This window comes from Ambystoma mexicanum, chromosome 6p (assembly GCF_040938575.1).
Source record: "Ambystoma mexicanum isolate Mex_15411 chromosome 6p, UKY_AmexF1_1, whole genome shotgun sequence".
Classification (NCBI taxonomy): Eukaryota; Metazoa; Chordata; class Amphibia; order Caudata; family Ambystomatidae; genus Ambystoma; species Ambystoma mexicanum.
In genome coordinates this window covers 153,560,099-153,582,030 of record NC_090935.1, presented here as the reverse complement: position 1 = coordinate 153,582,030, position 21,932 = coordinate 153,560,099, and the positions used below count along the sequence as shown (strand labels likewise).

General features: G+C 47.4%; 1 protein-coding gene across 4 annotated transcripts in view; it reads left to right on the top strand.

Annotated features, from left to right (window-relative positions):
• Nucleotides 1-21,932, top strand: part of UBAP1 (ubiquitin associated protein 1) — a 391,833-nt gene that overhangs the window by 335,266 nt on the left and 34,635 nt on the right. For 2 of the 4 annotated variants that reach the window (XM_069626846.1, XM_069626845.1), the window contains exon 6: nucleotides 2,339-2,536. In XM_069626846.1, the coding sequence (XP_069482947.1) occupies nucleotides 2,339-2,536 (198 nt within the window). The remainder of the gene's footprint in view (nucleotides 1-2,338; nucleotides 2,537-21,932) is intronic. The other 2 variants (XM_069626847.1, XM_069626848.1) reach the window with 1 other exon arrangement.

Here is a 21,932-nt window from a genome sequence, read left to right as displayed (position 1 = left end):
AGAGTTCGCAGCCATCTGCTTTTTGCTCACTGTACCTTTCACAGATGGGAAATATCCATTTGTATATCAGTCTTTGTCCCACCCACATGGGCAGTCCAGCACCAAAATGCTATGGCAATTCCTTTCTGAACAAGAGTACCAACAGCAACCCCATACACGTGTTTCAGCCTTGTTGGGCCCCGTCAGTGAGGTGAAGCTGTGCAAGGTTTCAAACCACTTGCATCGACTTGGTTCACTCCCACTGCTCAGGGTCTCAATAGGGGGTTTGCACTGTCCCCTGATTCGTAGAGCACTTTCCCATTAATTTATATAGTTATTTTGATAATTGCTTTCAACCCTAGGAGCTTACTTCTTAACACTGCTCCACAGACTGATTTTCTCTGTGGCTTCCAGCTTCTGTGGACTTCTCTCGCCCATGGAAGTTGTGCAGCGCTTCCACAGCCCTGGGTTCCTCACAGGTACAGCAATACCTTCTCCTGCTTTCTGGTTCGCTGCCAGATACCTGCTTCTCACGCTGGGGTCAGCGGCATGAGCCACTGGGACGCGTATACTGGGTGTTAAGCGTCACGGTCTCCTTCAGTCCTTCTCCGCATGGAAGCTCCCTCTAGCTTGTGGTTCCACCAGGGAGGATCAGGCTTTGAGAGACGTCCTTCCTCTCTTTTTATCTTTGGCCAGCTCTTTTGAGGGCTGGTATGGTCGCTTTGGTTCCACGAAGGGCTCTTACCTCCTCTTTACTCCTTCCTCGTGTGAGTATCTACAGCATCATAGCTTTCTTTACTCATCACAGTATGGTTTTCATCATGCTTAGAAAGGTCTACTCTGCATAAAGTAACTAGGAGCAGAAAGAGGGATTACAAATGATAGGGGTGTTGTAGCCCTAACAGTGTGTGGGGATGTGGTTTTGGGGCAGAGTGGTAATTGTCATACCGCGTTCTCCCTCAATAGTCTTCTCTCCCACAGAGGGGAGTCCCCTCCCATGGGATCCTCCCGCTTAGTACCACCCCACGGCCGGACTATCGAGTAGCAGCCTGGCCCCATGGGAAGGGTCCCCCTACGTGGGATAAGTGAACATTTAGATATTTTGATGCCTCACAGTCCTCTTTAAATTCAACAGTAAAACGTTGAATCTGCTTCCTGTAGCACTGCTCTCCTATTGATCTGAGCAGATCAATGGAACAGTGCATCAAAGCAGGGATTAGATCCCCCTTATGTGTCCAATGTTTACTAAAGTAGTGCTACATTTTGTTACTGCAAAATTATGAAGGCTTTTTTCATTATGAAGGCTTTTTTCATACTCTTGAAATTAGTTTTCTGTATGTTTGAATGGAGATTTTCATTGACTGCTTCAAGCAAGAATCAGTTGCCTTGGTGGTCGTAGGTGTCCCTACCAGGGGAAACCTTTTCGTTCTATCCTTGAAAGACTAAAGCTTCTGATGGTAGCAAGGTTTTCAGGTTCACTTTGACAAAATGATACTACATAGAGTCTTGATTTGAATAGCATTTATCAGGATACCCCATACAATGCAAATCTTGTGTTCGTAAAGCAGCTCCTGTTAGAGGAACATTTCCTACTTCCATGTATAGTGGTCCTTCAAATGCATACAGTAGTCAATGTTTGGTCTGAAAGATGAACGTTGGTAGGGACTGTTGAAACCTGTGACTTTTCTTTTGGGTGGTGGGGGGTGGGTTGCTGGGCAGGCATTACCCAGAGCATTAGTGAGGCTATATTAACTCGTCTGGTTGGCATACCCTGCTGTTACAGCCCACTGCCCAAATTAAGGTTAATAGAAAAGCAGGAGTCCTTTAACCCAGCAGCAGTTAACACCATCAGCAACTGCAAACATCACATGCTGGTGATAACGGGTAAATGGAACGTTTACCCGTGGATCCCTGAAGGGGCACTTTACCTCGAAAGTATGTTTTCTTTATTTATGACCAAGAAGTCATCAACAAAGCAGATAGGCTGCAGAAAAACAGTTTGCTTTAGAGACCCTGTGGTGATTTATTTTGTTAATCTTTTTTTTAACTCAAGAGCCCTTAACATCAATGTGTAGTCTTCGCATGTGCAAAGGGCATGGGAGGGAGGCTAATGGAAGGATTTCCTGTTGAGGATGAAATTGGAGTTTTATCCAGGGCAGTTTGCAAACAATTTCTCTTTTAAAAACTCGCTATGTTAATGGCCATCCTAATCGGCATTAGTTTACATTGCGCTCTTCCGACTCATACGTGTCTCTGGCTTTATTTACTGAAATGTGTGCTGTGCCTCCTTTTTTGGTTGTGTTTATTAAGTGGCATGGCTTGTTAATCTGACTTTTGCTTTTGTTTTCCTTTTGCTCAGCAGACTACTGCCACATATGTCACCTTGTCCCAAGTGCCCAATGACTCCAGCGTCACTAAATTGTCCACTGGTACAACCTATTCCAACTTGGCACTGTCTAGTACAGAGAGACAGTGTGTAGAGACGCTAGTCAACATGGGGTATGATTACGAAGATGTCTTAAGAGTTGTGCAAAAACGAGGCCAGGATGTAGAAGAGGTAAGAATACATGCAACAGTCCTACAAATATGGTTGACTTAATTCAATGTGTAGCCATTGTGATGTGAGAATTGTTTAGTCTGTAATGGTAGAACTCTGGACATGGAGTTTAATCGGGGAAACAACTGGCTTAGTACAAATGGTTGTAAAGTCTGAATGAGATGGACTCTTCGGATTATATGGACTTTTTTTTTCTTCTGAGATGTTAAATGGAAACTACTTCAGGGCTTTTCTGTGGTGGTGGTCCTCTTCTCCTTACCAAACTAGTTTGAGCATAATCACTCTTCCCACTGATTTTAATACGTGTATGAATATAAACTGGTGTGATTTAGCGACCTACAAAGACCCATAACATGCTATCCTTATGTATGAATTTGTTGCTTTGAACAGATCTTCTCAAATATCTGAATATGTTGATCATTTTACCAATAGACACAAATAACTCTATTTCCTTAGCAATGTTTGGCAAATCGGGCTGCTCTACTGAGCTAATGTTTGTTACTAAAAAGTTAGTTTAGGTTTTTAGTAACAAGCGCAGCAGTAGTCCCAGGGAATCTCGGCACGGACCCAACATTTCCCGGAGGGAGAAGCTGTAACGCAGTCCAGCCAGAGCTCCAGGATAGTCTGGAGGGGGCGCGCAATGTCCCCAGCCTTGGGCGGATGTCTCCCATGTCGCTAGACCATCCCCAAGTGCAGCGGCAGTCACAGGGAGCCCTGGCAGGGTCCCTATCCCTTCCCGGAGGGAGATTCTGTAATGTAGCCCAGCCAGAGCTCCAGGATTGTCAGGTGTTATGTCCCTGGCCTTGGACACCCGTCTCCCATGTGGGTTGACCATCCACAAGCCCAGCAGCGGCTCCGGGGTGCCTCTGCAAGGTCCCCGTCCCTCCCCCGCGTGAACCTCTGTAACGCAACCCAGCCAGAGCTCCAGGGTGGTAGAGGGGGTCATCCCTGGCCTAGGGCAGCTGACTCATGTGGGTTGAACATCCCCCAAGCCCAGAGGTGGTTCCAGAAAGGCCCGGCACATTCCCTGTCCTTTCCAGCAGGGAGTAGCTTTAACGCCAGCCAGAGTTTTAGGATGGTTGGGGGTCATATCCCTGGCCCTGGCCACCCGTCTCGCATGTGGTTCAACCATCCCCAAGCACAGGGGCAGCCCCAGGGTTCCCCGGCAGAGTCCCTGTCCATTCCTGGAGAAAAATTCAGCAACGCAGCCCATCCAGAGCTCCAGGATGGTCAGGGGATGATGTCCCAGGCCTTGGGCACCCGTCTCCCATGTGGGTCGACCATCCCCAAGCCCAGCCTGGAGCTCTGGCTGGGTTGCGTTACAGTCTTTACCTCCGGGGAAGAATGGGAGCCCTGCCGGAACTGCCACTGGACTTGGGGATGGTCGACCCACATGGGAGAGAGCTTCCCAAGACCAGGGACATCACCCACAATCATCCTGTAACGCTGGCTGGGCTATGGTACAGCTGCTCCCTCTGGGAAAAGATGGGGACTGTGCGAAGGCTCCCTGGGACTACCGCTGTGCTTGGAGACGGTAGATCCACATGGAAGACAGCCACCCAAGATCGGGGACATCACCTTCAAACGTCCTGGAGTTCTGGCTCGGCTGCGTTACAGCTTTTCCCACCGGGGAGGTATTGGCACACTGACGGGGCTCTCTGGTGGGGGAAAAACTAACACAGGCCAGCAAGGACTCCAGGACGGTTGTAGGTGATGTCCTTAGCCTTAGGCATCCATCTCCCATGTGGGTCTACCTTCTCCAAGTACAGCAGTAGTTCCAGGGAGCTCCGGCAGGGTCCCGGTCCTTTCCCGGAGGGAGAAACTGTAACGCAGGCCAGACAGAATTCCAGGAGGGTCGGAGGTGATGTCTCTGGCCTTGTGCACCTGTCGCCCATGTAGATCGACCATCTGCAAGCTCGGGCTATGTTACAGATTTTTCATCTGCGAAAGGTGTGGGACCCTGCCGGGGCTCCCTGGGACTGCTGCTGTGCTTGGGGATGGTAGACCCACATGGGAAACGAATGTCCAAGGCCGGGGACATCACCCCTAGCCATCCTGGAGTACTGGCTGGGCTGCGCTACAGCGTTTCTCCACCAGGTAGGCCCGGGAGTGTTTCAATCCCTCCCCGGAGGTGTCCCAGCCAGAACTCCAGGACGGTTAGGGGTTATGTCCCCGACCGGCTGTCTCCCATGTGTGTTGACCGCCCCCAAGCCCAACAGCAGTTCCACCCAGGAAGCCCCGGCAGGGTCCCAGTCCTTTCCCAAAGGGAAAAACTGTAACGCAGGCCAGCCAGAACTCCATGATGGCCGGAGGTGATGCCTCTGTCCTTAAGTGCTCATCTCCCATGTGGGTCGACCGTCCTCAAGTCCAGCTGCGGTTCCGGAGAGCCCGCACAGGGCCACCAATTCCTCCCCGTAGGGAAAATCTGTAATGCAGCCCAGCCAGAGGTGCAGCCTGGGCTTGCTGACGGTCAACCCAGATGGGAAACAGCCGCTCAAGGCCAGGGACATCGCCCCCGACAAGTCCTGGAGCGCTGTCTGGGCTGTTACAGAATTTCCCTCTGGGAACAGATGGGGACCCTGCCAGGGTTCCCTGAAACAGCCGCTGCACTTGGGGATGGTCGCCCCATATGGCATACAGCCGCCCGAGGCCAGGGATATCACCCCTGACCATCCTGAGCGCTGGTTGGGCTGCGTTATAGAATTTTGTGCAGCAGTTGCTGGGAGCCCTGGCAGGGTCCCCATTCTTCCCCGGAGGGAAAAGCTGTAACGCAGCCCAGCCAAAGCAACAGGCTGGGCTTTGGGTATGTTCGACCCACATGGGAGATGAGTGCCCAAGGCCTTGGACATCACCCCCCGACAATCCTTGAGCTATGGCTGGGTTGCGTTACACTATCTCCCTCTCGGAAAGGACTGGGAGCCTGCCGAGGCTCCCTGAAACCACCGCTGGACTTGTGGATGGTCAACCCTCGTGAGGGTCAGCCACCCAAGGCCAGGGCCATCACCCCCGACCATCCTGGAGCTCTTATTTATTTATTTCTTTATTTATTTATTCGCATTTGTTAAGCGCACAGAATCAGCCCTGAGGCATCGTGGCGCTGGTTACAGAATAGCGCTGGTTACAGGGAAAGCGCGTCTTAGTTACAGCATACAGAGGCATACATGCATACAGTTTGGGCAGTAGCAATAGTTAGCAGTGTGTGCCTGAATGGCAGTAGGTAGAGGAATTTTAGTTAAAGAGAGAGGTTTTGAGTTTTTTTCTAAACGCTGTGAGGGAGCCTTCTGCTCTTAGAGCGTGGGGGAGATTATTCCAAAGTTTTGGTGCTATGTAGGGGAAACCCAGCCCCCCGGCTGTAATCTTGTGGATGCGTGGTACAGTGAGTTGGTTAGTGTAGCAGAGTCTGGTAGGTCTGGATGAGGTCTGTCTGAGAATGGTGTCTGAGAGATATGATGGTGCAGTGTGGTGGATACATTTGTGGGTAGTAGTCAGTACCTTGAAGGTGATGCGTTCTTTGACAGGGAGCCAGTGAACTGATTGATGTGGTCCCTTTTGGAGATGTTTAATGCTGCTCTTAGAGCGTTATTTTGGGTGACCTGGAGTTTGTTTAGGTTTTTTTCAGAGGTGCCGGCTAGAAGTGCATTGCAATAGTCAAGTTTAGCGCCTATGGTAGCTCTTGCTATTGAAAGGCAGTTTTCTTTGGAAAGGAATGGTTTAATGGCGTTGATGAGTTTAGTGCTTAGTGCAGATGCGGAGACAATGGCACTAACTTGTTTGTCCATGGACAGGGTTGCATCAATGTAGACCCCTAGCGTATTCACAGAGGATAGGACTGGGATAGTGCAGTTGTCGATGTTGAAATTGGCATAGCAGCTGTCTAGCCTGGCCAGTGTGGATTTTTGGCCAAGGATAAGGATTTCAGTCTTATCCCCGTTAAGACATAGGCCGTTAGTGGCCATCCAGGCTTGAATGGTGGCATATATGAGTTTTAGAGCTAGGGCGTCTTTGTGGTATGAGCCTGATAGAGGGAGGAGCACTTGGGTGTCGTCGGCGTAGTTGGTGTAGGCAATCCCAAGTGCATCAAGTTTCTCGAATAGGGGCTTAGTGAATAGATTGTAAAGCGTAGGTGCTGTACAGGAGCCTTGAGGCTAGCGAGGCAGCTTAACAGAATTTCCCTCGGAACAGGTGGGGACACTGCCGCGGCTCCCTGGGACTGCCGTTGGACTTGTGGACAGTCGACACATTTTTTTCTTTTCCACCAAGGTTGGTGCGCCCACACGTGAGGTGCTGTTTTCATTGGGACACCTGTGGGAACGCGGCAAGGTAGGACATGTGGTATTTTCTTTTGGTTTTCATAACATTTTCATACATTTGCTACTGTACTTGGTTACACAAACCTTTCATTGAATAGGACGGCTTACTCTTTGGTTCACCAGCTGATTTTAGGAAAAGCAGTTCGTGGGCCTGGCTTTCTTGAAATCTTCCAAGTTCCTGTAAAGTCCTCTGCCTTTCTGTTTTCTACTCTTGTATTCGCAGCAACTCCCGAAGCGCTGTTCCTTCCTGCCTCCAGTCTCGCTCAAGGTGTGCCTCTGTGCTTTGCCTTTTATCCCAGGTGGGGAAGGAAATGGGTTTCAGGTGTGTGTACTTAGTAAGGGAGGCCTGACCCTGACTGGCTCATCAAGGGGACAAGATGGAGAATATCCATAGCCCACTGACTTCCATGAGTAATCCTCATGACTCTGGGGTTTTTCTTCGTCCAGGCGCCTTATAAATGCCACATCATGTATCATACCCCAGTTTTTGTGGTAGAGTAGGAAGTGTGAGGATCATCAGAATTCTAGTGACCTACAAAGAGGTTGGAAAGGTGAAGGGCGGTGGGGGGGGTATAACATGTCTCGCTAGCAGATGTTACAGCCCCACTCTCGAGGACCCCTTACCCAGGTGATGATCCCTCACTTGTCCACCCCCAGGATCGGGATCCAAAAGCGATGGCCCTCCCCAGGCCACCTGAGTAATGGATCCCTGGGGATTGAGCAATGAAACGCTCTAGTTTTTCACATTACCCACATCTGTGATACTCGGTTTACAATGTTGGAAGATGAAGGTATGAGCTGGCATGGAGGCGCATCAAACTGTTGACCGCACATCAGCTGCGCCTCATCCGGAGACACATTGGCTATGTGTATAGCTTGCTGCTCAAATGCATTCCAACTATCACAAATATCCCTCTTTGATAATCCTCGGCACTCTGAAATCACTAAAGTGATATTTGGCTCAGTATAAAAGCTCTTCAACATAACAATTTAATAAGTCTCCAAAAAGCGCAATAGTGCAGCTTAAGTTCCATCAACTTTAATATTAAAAAGTGAAAAGCCTGAGATACAGGCTATCCTGTAAAAATGAAAATAGACTGTGCCCCTTAAAGGAAGATTGGATGCTCCAGCAACCCATGATCCACTAGAATGGCAGATGTAGTATAGTTGGTATTTGACTCTTGTCTGGGCACTTCTTCAAGCTTTTCAGGTATACTTGACTTCGGTTGATCAGCTTATCAAGGCATCCATCATCTTTACTTGCTGTCTCTTACTGTTACCTTGCCTGTTAAATGGAAACTGTGATAGATTGTTGCCTATTTTTCACCAGAAGCCTTTTTAAAAAAGAAAATACTGTCACACTGACACAGGACCATGTCAGCATTATTTGATATCTGTTACACCTATGAAGGGAGAGTTGTAATATTTCTCTAAAGATGTTCCAGGACTGCACGGCAAGAAAGGTAGTATGGCATGGACAGGACAGAAGTAGTATTCCGGGACTCGATCCTCGATCAAAACCACAGAGTGACCCAAGAATTTGCCGAACGTTTTGCCACAGGTCTTCCTTCGAGACTGCTGCTGAGAGATCCCGTCCATTGTCCTGCCTTCGGTCACCAGAACAAGGAATCCAGAGGTCGGGTCCAGAGCTGCAACATCACGGAACATTCATCACAAACCTTTTCTTCTAACCTCAGGTACTGTGGCGAAAAAGGATTCCAAGAAGTCGCAACAGAGCGTTGGAGTGCATGTAGAGGTGTCCAAGGTAACACCCTCTTACTTCTGAGCCACTGCTTGTGTCCCCTTCTCTAGTCAGATTCAAGGTCTCCTTTGTTAGTTAACTTGCTGCTTCAATAACTGTAGACACTGGAAGAAATCCACAGGAACTCTTCATAATACGCTGATTGTCAAGTTTCACGCGCTCTCCGAACTGCCTTTAGCTATGGTTGCATTTTTGGACTTAGAAGACTTGCTAGGTGAAGAAACCGTCTCTAGAACCTTGAACTAAGCTCATGCTACACTAACCATTTTCCTCCCTTTAAGTGACTTTACCATATGCGTTTGCAGAGGGACATGTATTACCATATAAACTGTTGAAAACCGCATAAGTGAAACAAACACAAAAGTGAAAGTGTCAGGCAGGACACTTTGACCTTTGAAAGTATTTGGTATTTAAAGTGATTCTGGTGTAAATAAATGTATACTTTTTATTTAATTAGAAGTGTAAGTGTTTATTTGTGTTGTGTATGTCTAGCTAAGATTCAGTGTACTTGCCTACAGCCCACATCCTCCTCTTAAGATAAGCTGCTCTGCCACTCTACCAAGGTCCTGAGCTAGTACAGACGGATACTAAGAGTTGGGGGATCTACAAACCTCTGGGATAGTTTACTAAAGTCTAACTGCAATTAGGACTTTAGGAAAACTCCCTTATTTCCAAATTAAGAGCCCCTGTATTTGGTTAATTTTTATCTGGCTTTCAGTAATACTTACTTACAAGTTGTATACTTTTCCTTTTTCTTTGGCATTGTATTACTATTTTTCTTTTGCTGATTTGATGTTTTTAGATTGTATGTCTTAGGAAGCTTAAAATAAAATGGATATTTAAATGTGTATTTCCTCTTGGTCTGTCTGTGTGGTCAAGCCCTCCTTAAGAATTCCTTTAGTTTAAATTGCTATATGATTGGTCCCTACCTCCTTCTACATGTTTGTATCAGAAAATACAAGTCTCCTGCCGTTGTCCTTGTAGTCTTTCATTTCACTTTGAGACATACAAACCCAGAATGCACTCTCCTTCCAGCCATCGTTTGCATGTGTCCTTTGGGAAGGATGGAAAAAAAGGACTTATTGAAGCTGATGGACACAGGGGGAACCCAGTCCTGTTTAGCTGTATGTGAATCAAATTTCCTTTCCGATAGTTCTGTTTTTACCTAAAGATAATTCAGATTTTGTTCTGTTGTCAGTCTGCTAGGGTTATTAGGTATAGTTATGCCATCTAGCTCTTTTCAGCTATACTGTTAGCTCTTTAACAGTATAGCTGAAATAAATTGTTGATAGGACATTTTACAACTAATCAACTGTATTTATGAACCTAGAGCAGCTAATTTGGACATAGAGCACTTAAACGTCTGTTTCAGCATGTATCTTACCCTGTTGCTCGAAGAAATCTCTCATTTGGGTTGAAACGGGTGTTCGTTTTCTGATAGGGGGTCAAAATATGTAAAATCTAGATACATCATGATGGTTGTTGGGGGCGTTTTACTAAGGTCCCCTTGAGAGAAGATTTCATAAAACTATCCCTTTGGAATTCATGTCCCCAACTCTTTAGTATAGGCTTGTGTACTACTCAAGGAACCTTGCTAGAGTGACTGAGCAGTCACTCATAGGAGGAAGATGTGAGCTGTAGGTAAGGACACTGAACCCAGTTAGTACAGTAGTCCAAAGAAAGTCTTGCACCAACAGTATTAAAATAGATAATTATATTTACACAAGGAAGTCAGAAATGTGCTTCGTTCAAATAACCAACACACTTAGGAATACTTATAAATACTTTTCAAAGGCTACTGCTGAGTTGGTAGTTTCTCGCTGTACAATTGTTACAGGATTTCTGACACTACTGACAGTTCTACCGTATTATGGGTACGACCGTGCACACGCACAAAGACATACAGTAATTGTATTTAGTTAGCAAAACCACATAAGATTAAGTATTTTAGGAAGGCAAAATGTTGGTGAGTCATACTGTAGAAGAGCTTAAAGTTCTAGAGACACTTTCTTGCCAAACTAAAGCTTTAAAAGTCTGATCCCCCAACTATATGCAAAGAACAAGTTATTTCTTACCTGGTAACGTTCTTTCGACGGGATGTTCCTCCGACGTATTCCTTATCTTTGATATGTTTCTAGCTTGCTGGCCTCGGAAATGTTTTTTGTAGAGGGCGCTGTGCGTCGACGTCCGCCGAGTCGATGTCCCTCGACGGCCACCGTATCAACGCCGTCGTCATCATGCCCATAAATAGCCACGCGCTGCGTCCGTTGCTCAGTTCCATTTTGTAGCATAAGAAAAGTCATGCCTGAATTGGTTATTGACCTTGAAGGAGCGTAAGCTGCAACCACAAGGGAAGTATCACTGCGGGGATGGTTGGGAGGGGCGATAAGGAATACGTCGGAAGAACATCCCGTCGAAAGAACGTTACCAGGTAAGAAGTAACTTGTTCTTCGAAGGTATCGCACCTCCGAAGAACAAGGAGGACAATGTGTCCTCCGACGTATTCCTTATCTTTGATAGACTTGCATAGCAGTGGCATGTAATTGGAGGTGGGAGTGAGAATGTTATGTATCCCTTTAGGGATGGACCGAATGTAATACGGCCTTGCCAAATCTGGTCTCTTGAGCAGTGGAGGAATCCAGATTGTAAAATTTTGTGAATTTATGTGCGGACGACCATGTGGCAGCCGCACATATGTCTCGGATCGGTACCCCTCTTTGGCGAGCCGAAGAGGCTGCGATACCCCTGGTTGAATGAGCCCTGAGATTTTGGGGTGGCTCTTTCCCTGCCAGTTTGTAACATTCTAGGATGGCCAAAATAATCCACCTGGAGATGGTTTGTTTTGTTATGGGTAGTCCCAACTTGTGACCTGAGTATCCTACAAACAGTTGGTCTGCTTGCCTGATCCTAGCCATTCTGCTGATGTAAAAGCTGAGAGCTCGCCTTGGGTCCAGCCTATGTAGCCTTTCCTCCTCTTTCCCCGGATGGGGAGGAGTGTAGAACGAAGGTAAGGTAATTTTCTGAGTAATATGAAATTCAGAAACCACCTTTGGGAGGAAATTAGGCTTCACCTGTAGGACAACTTTGTCCTTGTGGAAGATTGTATGTGGGGGTTTACAGGAGAGAGCTTGTAGCTCGCTCACCCTCCTAGCAGATCTTAGTGCTACCAATAGGACAGTTTTAAGCGCGAGAAATCTCAGCACGCAAGAGTGAAGTGGTTCGAATGGAGTGCCCGTTAGGAAGTTTAAGACTAAATTGAAGTCCCATAAGGGAACCTGAAATGGTTTTGGAGGGAAATTGTACCACTAGAGGAAGTTTGAAATACGATGGTTCCTCCGCAGTGCGCTTGAAGATAGAAAGCGCTGCGAGATAGCCTTTTACAGTGCCAACTTGAAGGCCTGAGTTTGCCAAGTAGAGTAGAAACGATAACACCGTTGGTGTACCACATGAAAAAGGGTCGATATTCTCTTCCCTAGACCAGCTGCAAAATTTGTTCCAACGGCAGCGGTATAAAGACTTTGTTGCCGGTCTTCTGGCCGAAAGCAACACCTCCATGACGTCATCAGGGAGATCCCAATCCTTGTACCTCACCCTTTCAGAAGCCAAGCGTGAAGGTTGAGGGTTCTGGTGTCTGGATGGAGAACCTGACCTCCCTTCTGCGAGAGAAGATTCTCTTTGAGTGGAAGACTGATTGGAGGACAGATGGACATATCTAGAAGGTCCGGGTACTGTAACGCTCACCTGGTTCCCACGGAGGCGCGGCGTCGAAGGCGCAGAACTCTGAAGATGGACAGGAAGGGCCCCTCTATTCTGGCTTCCCTGGCTCGTTGGATACCCTCCTGTGCGTGAAAAGGGAGTATTACCAACTGTGGAACAATGCTCAAGCCTCCCACTCCCTTCCAACCCTCCACGATACCTCCTCCACGATTCCCCGTGAAGCCTCACCTTAGGGTTTGGAAGGATGAGCTCTCCATCCTGCTTCTGATGCAGGGGCGCGTTGAAACCCAGTTACTTCACTGGATTGAGGATTGATGGGAGTTCAGGTAAGCTTGACTGTTCAGGTAAGGCGCTGTAAAAGTTCCGTTCAAAAGTTCAAGCTTAATAATAATGTTCGTTGTCTAATTGCAGCAAGCGCTAATGCTTATGTCTTTTTCCCCTTAGGGGCCGGGGTTCGGAGTGCCGGAGATATGGCGCCGACCCGAAGTGAAACAGTTCTGGATGAGCGCTCAGGTAATGTCTTTGCATTCGCTCATTCAATGTCTTTGTCTTTTTTCCCCATAGGGGCCGGGGTCTGGAGATGCCAGGAAGCGGCAGGACCCGAAATGCAGTGGGAATAATCCAACAGGTAAGACTTAAAAGGAAACTGAGCTTTCCTTATTCCTTTTCTCCCTCTCACCTTTGTTCTTGTCTTTTTTCCTCTAGGCGCCGGGGCGTAGCTGAATCCGGAAGATCGCTGCTGAAGATGGAAGCGCCTTGCAAAGGTGAGTAAAATGCAGCGCTGCAGCGATCGAAACGAAATGCCTTTAAAATGAGGTCTTCCTTTTCAGGGCCGTTGGAGAAATGACTCCGGGATGCAGATTTAGCAGGTAAGGGCTTTTCTTCTCCTATTCTCTTCCTTTCTCCCCTTGCAGGTGTTCCAGGGTGCTGGCAGGCGTGGCTGAAGTCAGGATGCAGGAGCTGACACGGTGAGCATCCAGCTGCTAGGTGCAGAACAACGCGAAGCATGTGTGGCTGTTCGGGTGGGGTTTAAATAGCCTTGGAAGAAGTTCCTGGTATGTATCCTTCCACCAATCAGGTATGTATCCTTCCCCGACCACACCCGGGTGGTGAAGTAGTCCTACAGGTTAAGTAGTCCCTTTCAGGCCTCAAGAGGGCCTGGATGAAGCAGCAAGGTCTGCATCAGGTAAGTGTGCACCCAAGCACTTAAACACATATCCTCTTCTATGAGCCTGGCGCCTAAGGCGCCAGGACTGGGGTCCGCTATGAGCCTGGCGCCTAAGGCGCCAGGACTGAGTCCAAAGGGCCCTGACTTGGGCCCTGTTCTCCTGGCCCAATCCGGGGCAAATAGGATCATGGTTTTCCGGAATCTTCTCAACCTCCTGATCATTTGAGGAATAACAGGGACTGGTGGGAACGCGTAAAGGAGTGGAAACTCCCAGTCCACTACGAACACATCTCCTAGAGCTCCTCTCGGGGGAAATTCCGTTGAACAGAACAGATCGCACTTCCTGTTGGTGCTTGTGGCGAACAGATCCACCTGAGGGGTTCCCCAAAGGGCGAAGATCTCTTGAAGGACTTCCTGAGCTAGCTCCCACTCGTGGGAGACTGTGCTCTGCCTGCTCAGAGCTTCCGCTGTCAAGTTCTTCTCTCCGGCTAGGTGGGCTGCCGATAGAGAGATTCCTTCTTGGATTGCCCAAAACCAGAGCTGCATCGCCTCTCTGCACAGTGGCAGTGATCCTACGCCTCCTCTTTTGTTGAGGTAGTGCATGGCCACAGTGTTGTCCGTAATTATCAGGACATTTCTCCCCTGTACTGATGGCAGGAAAGCTTTCAGCGCTAGTCTGATCGCTCTCAGCTCCAATAGGTTGATGTGTAGTCTGGACTCCGATAGAGACCAACGACCGCTGATGGTCAAGTCGTTGGCGTGGGCTCCCCACCGCGTGAGTGAGGCGTCTGTGAGTACTGTTATCTCCGGCCATGGTTGCCAAAACGGTTCTCCTTTCAAGATGTTCCCTGGATAGGCCCACCATTGAAGGTCGCGGGCTACCTTGTCCGGAATCCGGAGGAGATCTGTCATTCTCCCTGAGAATTGCGACCACTGACTTCTCAGTGCCCACTGAAGAGATCTCATCCTCAGGCGAGCCTCTGGCACAAGGAAGATGCAGGATGCCATGAGGCCTAGCAACCTCAAAAAGTCGAAGGCTCGGAGACGTTGGGCATTTTGAAACTTGGTGACCATCTGTAGAATATCTTGAGCCCTCACCTCTGGTGGCGAGGCTTTTCCCAGGGAAGTGTCCAGGACCGCTCCAATGAACTGGAGTCTCTGTGATGGTATCATCTGTGACTTCTTTAAATTGAGGGAGAAGCCCAGTCTGTGAAGGAAGTGGCAGACATAATCTAGCTGGGCCTGGGCCTGTTCCGAAGATACAGCCCTGATCAGCCAATCGTCCAGGTAGGGGTAGACGTGGATCCCTTCCCTCCTTAGACTCGCCGCCACTACTGACATCAGCTTGGTGAAGACTCTTGGGCGGAGGTCAGCCCAAATGGCAGAACTCAAAATTGATAATGAGAGTCGCCAATTGCAAACCTCAGGTATTTCTTGTGTTTGAGATGGATTGGCACATGGAAATAAGCATCCTGAAGGTCCAGAGATACCAGCCAGTCCTGGAGCTGGAGGGCCTGAAGGATCTGAGAGAGTGCTACCATCTTGAACTTGTCCTTCCTGAGGAACTTGTTCAATTCTCGTAAATCCAGGATGGGTCTCAGTCCTCCGTCCTTCTTTGGTATGAGAAAGTAGGGGGAGTACCAGCCCTTGTTCCTGTCCGCTACAGGTACCGGTTCTATGGCACCTTTCTCTAGCAGGTCTATAATTTCCTGCAAGAGGAGCGGATCTGGAACTTTTAGAGAGCTGTTCCCCGGTGGATGACTCTGAGGAATGTGTAGAAAGGGTAGGCAATAACCCTGGGCAACTGTCTCCAATGCCCAAGCATCTGACGTTCTAGCCTGCCATTCCGTCAGATGGTGAGTTAACCTGCCCCCTACAGGTGTATTGTGTGGGAAGGCCTCAGAGTGGTTTGGGGGCGGCTGATGCAGATGCCGAGGGTAAAGAGGCACCTGCTGCTGCTGCGGCCTTAGTACTTTTGACCCGTCCACCTCGGGTGGATCTCCTTTGGACTCTGAGCCGGCTGTCCTCTGCCTTTCCCGAATGCGGAATAATAGCGAAAGGACTTTCCTCTCCCAGAGGTTCCTGAGGGGCGAAAAGGAGTTTGGCTGATAGCAGCTCGTAAAGATTTTGCTGCTGCTTTAGAAGTCTGCAACTTCTCCAGACTGTCATCAGCCTTTTTCCCGAATAATGAAGAGCCGTCAAAGGGCATATTCAAAAGTCTGGCCTGTACATCTGGAGCAAAGCCCGACCTTCGCAACCACGCATGCCTGCGGATTGTTGTACTTGCCGCCATGGTCCTGCTGATACTGTCAGTGGAATCGATGTCAGTTTGAAGTGATTCGCACATGGCATCTTTGCCATCATTAATAATGTTAAGGAAGGCTTCCTTTTCCTCTCCTTCGGGTATGCAGTCAGCCGCTGATGAAGCACACTCCCATAGTGTGTGACTGAACCTGGCGAGCGTACAGGTGGCGTTGATGGACTTCAACGCCATACTACAGGCAGAGAAGACTTTCTTTGCCATAGAATCGTACCTCTTGTCATCTCTATCCTGTGGGACAGTCGGGTAAGCGGTCCTACTGCTAGATGAAGTTGCCGCTTGAACCACCAGGCTCTCTGGGGTCGGGTGTTTTGATAAGTATTCAGGGTCAGCAGCCGCTACCCTATACTTGGCTGACAATCTTTTATTGAACGCAGGGATAACTTCAGGAGTTTCCCAATTAGATGCAATTTTCCTTTGTAAGGCTGCATGGAAGGGGACCACCGGGTCCTCCTGTGGGCCTTTGTCTAATATGTCTGTTGGTCATCCTGTTGAAAAACAGGTGAAGGCGCAGACCAACCCATAAATTCAATAATTCTTGCCATCAGGTTTCTATAGGGTGTTTCGGCATGTTCCCCTGGGTCTGGCTTACCAAATTCCACTTGCCTCATGTAGTGACTCCTGTAGGTCCTTCAGCCTTCTGTCCTCAGAAGTGAAATCCTCTGAAATAGGCAGTGTGGTCCTATGTAACCCAAAGGTTTCCTGGTCGGAATCTTCCCCCTCTTCATAAATTGAAGATGGTCCAGGGTACTCTGACCTCTGAAATGGTGTAAAACCCATCTCTAAGGCAGAAGGAGCCAAACTTGTCGTTATTGGGCGAGAAAACGTTGATGTCGTCGACACCGATGTAACAGGCTTCGAAGGTGCCGAGAACAGCTCCGAAAAAACTGCAAGGGGTCTCGAAGAACTCGAGAGGATCAGGATCCTACTCAAGGGCATCGACAACGGTTTCGGCATCGTGCCGGAGGCCCTTGGAATCACCGTTGGCTGTGGAGTGGCCTTGGTCCTCTTTCATCGGCGTCGAAGGCGCCGATCCGTGCATTGAAGGAATCTTCGACGACGGCGTCGAAGATGGTGCCTTCTTACCCGATGGCTCATGGCGCTCTCGGGTGGAATGTTTCACCGGGTGCTGCGACACGTGGCGTTTTGATTTTTTGGGTTTTTCACCCGGGGTATCACCCTCAGCTGTCTTCGAGGGGGTCGAGGCCGCGTTCTCGAAGACGCTTAACATTTTCTTTCTGAATTCCTCCCACTCAGCTTGAGAACTGTGTTTAGTGGGACAGGAGACCCTTTCTGGGGACACAGAAGACGACGAGGAAGGGGACCTTCGACGTCTATTTTTTGAGTGTCTTGATGTCGACGAATGGTGGGAGCTACTTCGAGATCTAGAATGGGAATGTTTTCGACCGCGAGGAGACGAATTCCTCGACTCAGCCGAAGAAACTTTCAAGGAGGTTTTGACTGACTTACCTCTCTCGAGTTTCCCCTTGTGCTCCTTCAAAGCTTTCGCCGTCATGGACATGCAGTCCTCACACTCCGAACAATGGTGCTGGGATCCCAAGCACCACAAGCAGATCCTGTGTGGATCCGTTATCGACATTTTTTTACCGCTTACCGCAGTCTCGACATTTCTTGAAGTCGGATCGCGGCGTTGTCGGTTCCGATGAAGAAGCCATCGAGAATGAGACGGTATATTCGAGTAGATATAGTTAGTTACCCCGACTGAACTAAGCAACGACGTTCCGAGGCCCCACAAAGCGCGGAAAAACGGAACTGAGCAACGGACGCAGCGCGTGGTTATTTATGGGCATGATGACGTCAGTGCCGATACGGTGGCTGTCGAGGGACATCGACTCGGCGGACGTCGATGCGCAGCGCACTCTACAGAAAGAATTTCCGAGGCCAGCAAGCTGGAAACGTATTATCAAAGATGAGGAATACGTCGGAGGACACAATCCCTTCGAAAGACAGTTTGGAGATGGCTCAAAGTGTTACGAAGCAGCAGAACAGTAATAGTTCCTGAGGATACTTTCAGTTTCTAGGACAAGATGCTTGAAGAGTTAAAACAATGTTGGAGACCCTGCAAAAGCTAAGAAGGTAAGCAAATAACCATCCCCAATCCCCCCCCCCGGTCCCCACCCCCGGTAGGTTAGAAGAAATGTTTGTAGCTGGATTCTCCTTGTTGTAGCAGCGATGGACCGGGTCTCCTGGTTTCTGAGAGAGAGAGAGAGAGAATATTAAATACCTTAAGCATCATCTCTCATAAACCATATGTTCAACGCAGAGTGTTCAACACCCACCGTTCCTTTTGTTCTCGAGCCATCTCCAGACCCACTCAATCAGGATTCTTCTCCATGGTATTAGTCACAGGATGCTCAGTCTGATTTCGAAACCTCACAATACTGAGGGTTCAGGCAAGGGTATAGGTAGGAATGCTGCCTCCAGAGGCTCCCATAACCCAGCCAATAAATGACTTGACCATCAGGGTTCCCTCCCATGCATCATTAGTAGGAGGTTGAATTGCATCATTCAAACACCTATGGGAGGAGATAACCTTGTTACCATCCGCCAAAGACCAGAGGATGTCTCACGAACACCATCTCATCCTACAAGCTGAGGTCGAGACATTACTTCAAAAAGGAGGAATAGAACTCGTCCCTGTTCTAGAGGAAAACGGGGTATCTATTCTGTGTACTTACTTGTACCCAAACAGGACTTGACCAGGAGTCCTGTTTCAGATGCATTGGATCTAAATCCTGCAAACAAGTATGCCAAGCCGCAAACATTCAGGATGATGACTTTGTAGGAGGTCATACCTCTTCTCATGCAGCGGATTGCATGACAACATTAGATCAGAAAGATGCATACTTTCATATTTTAATGTTGCCAGCACACATGAAATACCCAAGCTTCAAAGTGGGCGACATCCGCTATCCATTCAAAGTACTTCCCTTCGGCATAGCCTCAGCGCCAAGGGTATTTTCCAAAGGTGGTGGCAGCCCACCTTCACAGAAAATCCATTCCAGTGTATTCTTATCTAGATGACTGGTTAAATACAAGGGACACACCCCCAGTGTGTCTAAAGAACACCCAAGATACAATCAACCTACTGTTCCAAAAAGGGTTCTCCATCAACAAGAATGTGCCCAGTCAAATCAAACAACTTCTTGGCTCTTTAATTCGAACAGAAGATGGTTTTGTCTACCCCTCCAATGAGAGGGTCCAAAACCTGCTATTCCAAATCCCACTTTATGTAGCCGGTCGTCTGATAACTGTACGCAGGACCATGCGTTTGTTCGAAATGATGGCTTCATGCATCTACATAGTGCTTCACGCCAACCTGCGCATGCATCCAATGCAAGAGTGGCTCACAAGACAATGGTGTCAATCAAGCGGTCAGTGGTATGATCTAGTGGTTGTTTCGCAGTCTCCTGTACTGTCCCTGAAGTGGTGGTTAAGGGAAAACCTAAAGGGGAAATCATTCACTACACCTGCAGTATAGGCGACTCTTACCACAGACGCTTCCCTATCAGGGTGGGGAGCACATGATCTCCATCTTACAGCACACAGTTTGTGGACTTGGTCAGTACCAAAGCAGCTCATCAACCTGTTAGAGCTTCTAGCAGTGTTCAAACCCTTCCAAAACCAGCTGCAAGGAAAACAGTTCTAGTCCTAACAGACAGCACATCAGCCTTGTTTTTTCTAAGCAAGCCGTGCGGGACACTCCCCAGCTCTATCCAAACTGGCCCAGAACATATGGAATTGGGCACTGAAGCACAAGATGTTTTGCCTGTCCCAACATGTTCCAGGGGAACACAATCTTCTAGCTCAGCAGAAACGTACAACTTCCTGTAGACCACAAATCGAAGTTGCATGCAGACATTTAACACAGCATATGGAATTGGTCCATATTAGCATTGCTAGAACCTAATGTTAATTCCAATAGGATTCAAAGAATTGGTATAATTAATAATGTTAGCGATTTATCCTTGAAACAAGGCAGTCGTTATGCTATACCTGACTGCAGAATTGAAGCTGTTTTTTATAAATTTAAAACCGAATAGCTTGGTTTTAAAAAAAAAGTTGGGTCTTGGAAGTTTTCAAGAGTTAGATTTGTATGAACTCACAACACATCTATCTTTTTTAGATCAGTTTTTAAGCTACTGTTTAATGATTTTTTAGTATTGTCTTATTGACCTAAGAAATGTGAAGTATTTTTTCTAACAAGTTTTTTGCTATATGTTCTTGAATCGTTTTATAACTGTTGATAGTTAGGGCTTGAAATGTTTCCGACTTGAAGGTATCACAACACACCAGCGTCTGAGATTACCTTTGTTGAGAAACCTACGTAAGCTTTTTATGGGGATGAATCTCTGAGCCGTTAAACTAACCCCATTGTCTTCTGTGTATTGTGACATTTTAAACAGCGTCTTCTCAAACTGGGGCCAGCCTCAAATAAATCTCTTCGCCACACTGGATAGCACGGTACAACGTCCTTTCATCGCGGGATGTTTTTTCGCTGTTTTTTTTGCCACAAATTTTATTTCTGAAAAAACCCATTGAATTTTTTAGGGGGGGGTTAGTAAATTATATATTTGGGGTGTGGGTGTTTGGGAATAAATACAAATTAAAGAAAATGGAAGGGCTGGGGGGGGGGGGAGAACCCTCCCAAAAATAATATAAAACAATTTGATTGTTTTTTTTCATTAAAAAAAAATTCACGGTAAAAAAAAACCTATGAAAAAACATACCACAATGAAATGACATAGAACTGGGAGCACTTCGCCAGACTTAGTCTCCGGCTATCCCCAGGCTAAATCCAAGGGGAATGCCCTGTGGATGAATTGGTCATGAGATTTGCCTATGCTTACCCCCTTCCACCTCCTGACACCCCAGACTCCTCTCCACAACAAGGTAGTCCACAAGATGCTCTAGGAACAAGTCAAACTTATCCTAAGAACTCCAATGTAGACACGTCCAACATGGTTCTCACACTTAAGAATGTCTTTGTCCTGCAGTGAAATTACCATGCCCTTACAACGTGCTCTCTCCGTCCGGGGATCAACACTACATCCATGTCTTCAAACACTGAATTTATCAGCTTGGTCCCAGAAGACATAGTTTGGACATTTAAATCTACCTCAAAGGTGCATGGACATTCTTAAGGAGGCACATAAACCTAGTACCAGACATTGCTATTTCAACAAATGGAAATGCTTTGTCATTTGGTGTAAATCACATAGCATCAATCCTATTGACTGCACACCTTCTCACATTGTTCTATACCTTCTTTAGCTCTTGGATTGAGGTATAGTTGTTAATTCACTGATGGTGCATCTAGCTCTTTCTGCTTACACCACCTCTCAAAGTAAAGTTTCTTGGTGGAAAGTCTATAATTAAAGCCTTTATGGAAGTGGTCAAAAGATTACACCCTCCAATTTCTAATCCAACTCCTGGATGGGACTTTAATGTGCTCCTTACTAAACTTATGGGCCCTCCCTTTGAGACAATGCATAAAACCAGTCTTAAGTATCTCACTTATAAGACTGATTTTCTCATGGCCATTACATCTATATAGAGGGTAAGTGATTTGCAGTCTCTCGGTTCAAGACCCATTTGTCACCATTCACAAGGACAAACTGGTTTTACGCACACATCCAAGTTTCTCTCCTAAATTAATCTCAGTTCCATGTCAACCAGTCTATAGAACATAGTCTTTTTTTCCAAAATCCAATCAATTCAGCAGAGAGAATCCTGATACTCTGGATATAAGGAGAGCGTTGATGTATTACCTCAATAAAACAAAACCACTACAGAAAACAGATACATTCTAGGTTTCCATTGCCACTGGAAGAGAAGGGGATCCTGTCTCTAAATCGCGCGTTTCAAAATGGATTGTGAAATGCATACACATGTGCTTTTCTCTTTCAAAGAAAATTTTACCCTTGTCGGCCAGAGCGCTCTACTCGAGGCACAAGGGGTTACCTTAGCTTTCATTGCAAATGTACCTTTAGATGCCATTTGCAAAGCAGCTACTTGGAGTTTCATTCATACTTTTACACAACACTACTGCTTGGATACACATTCTAAAACGGACTCACAGTGGGTCAAGCTGTGCT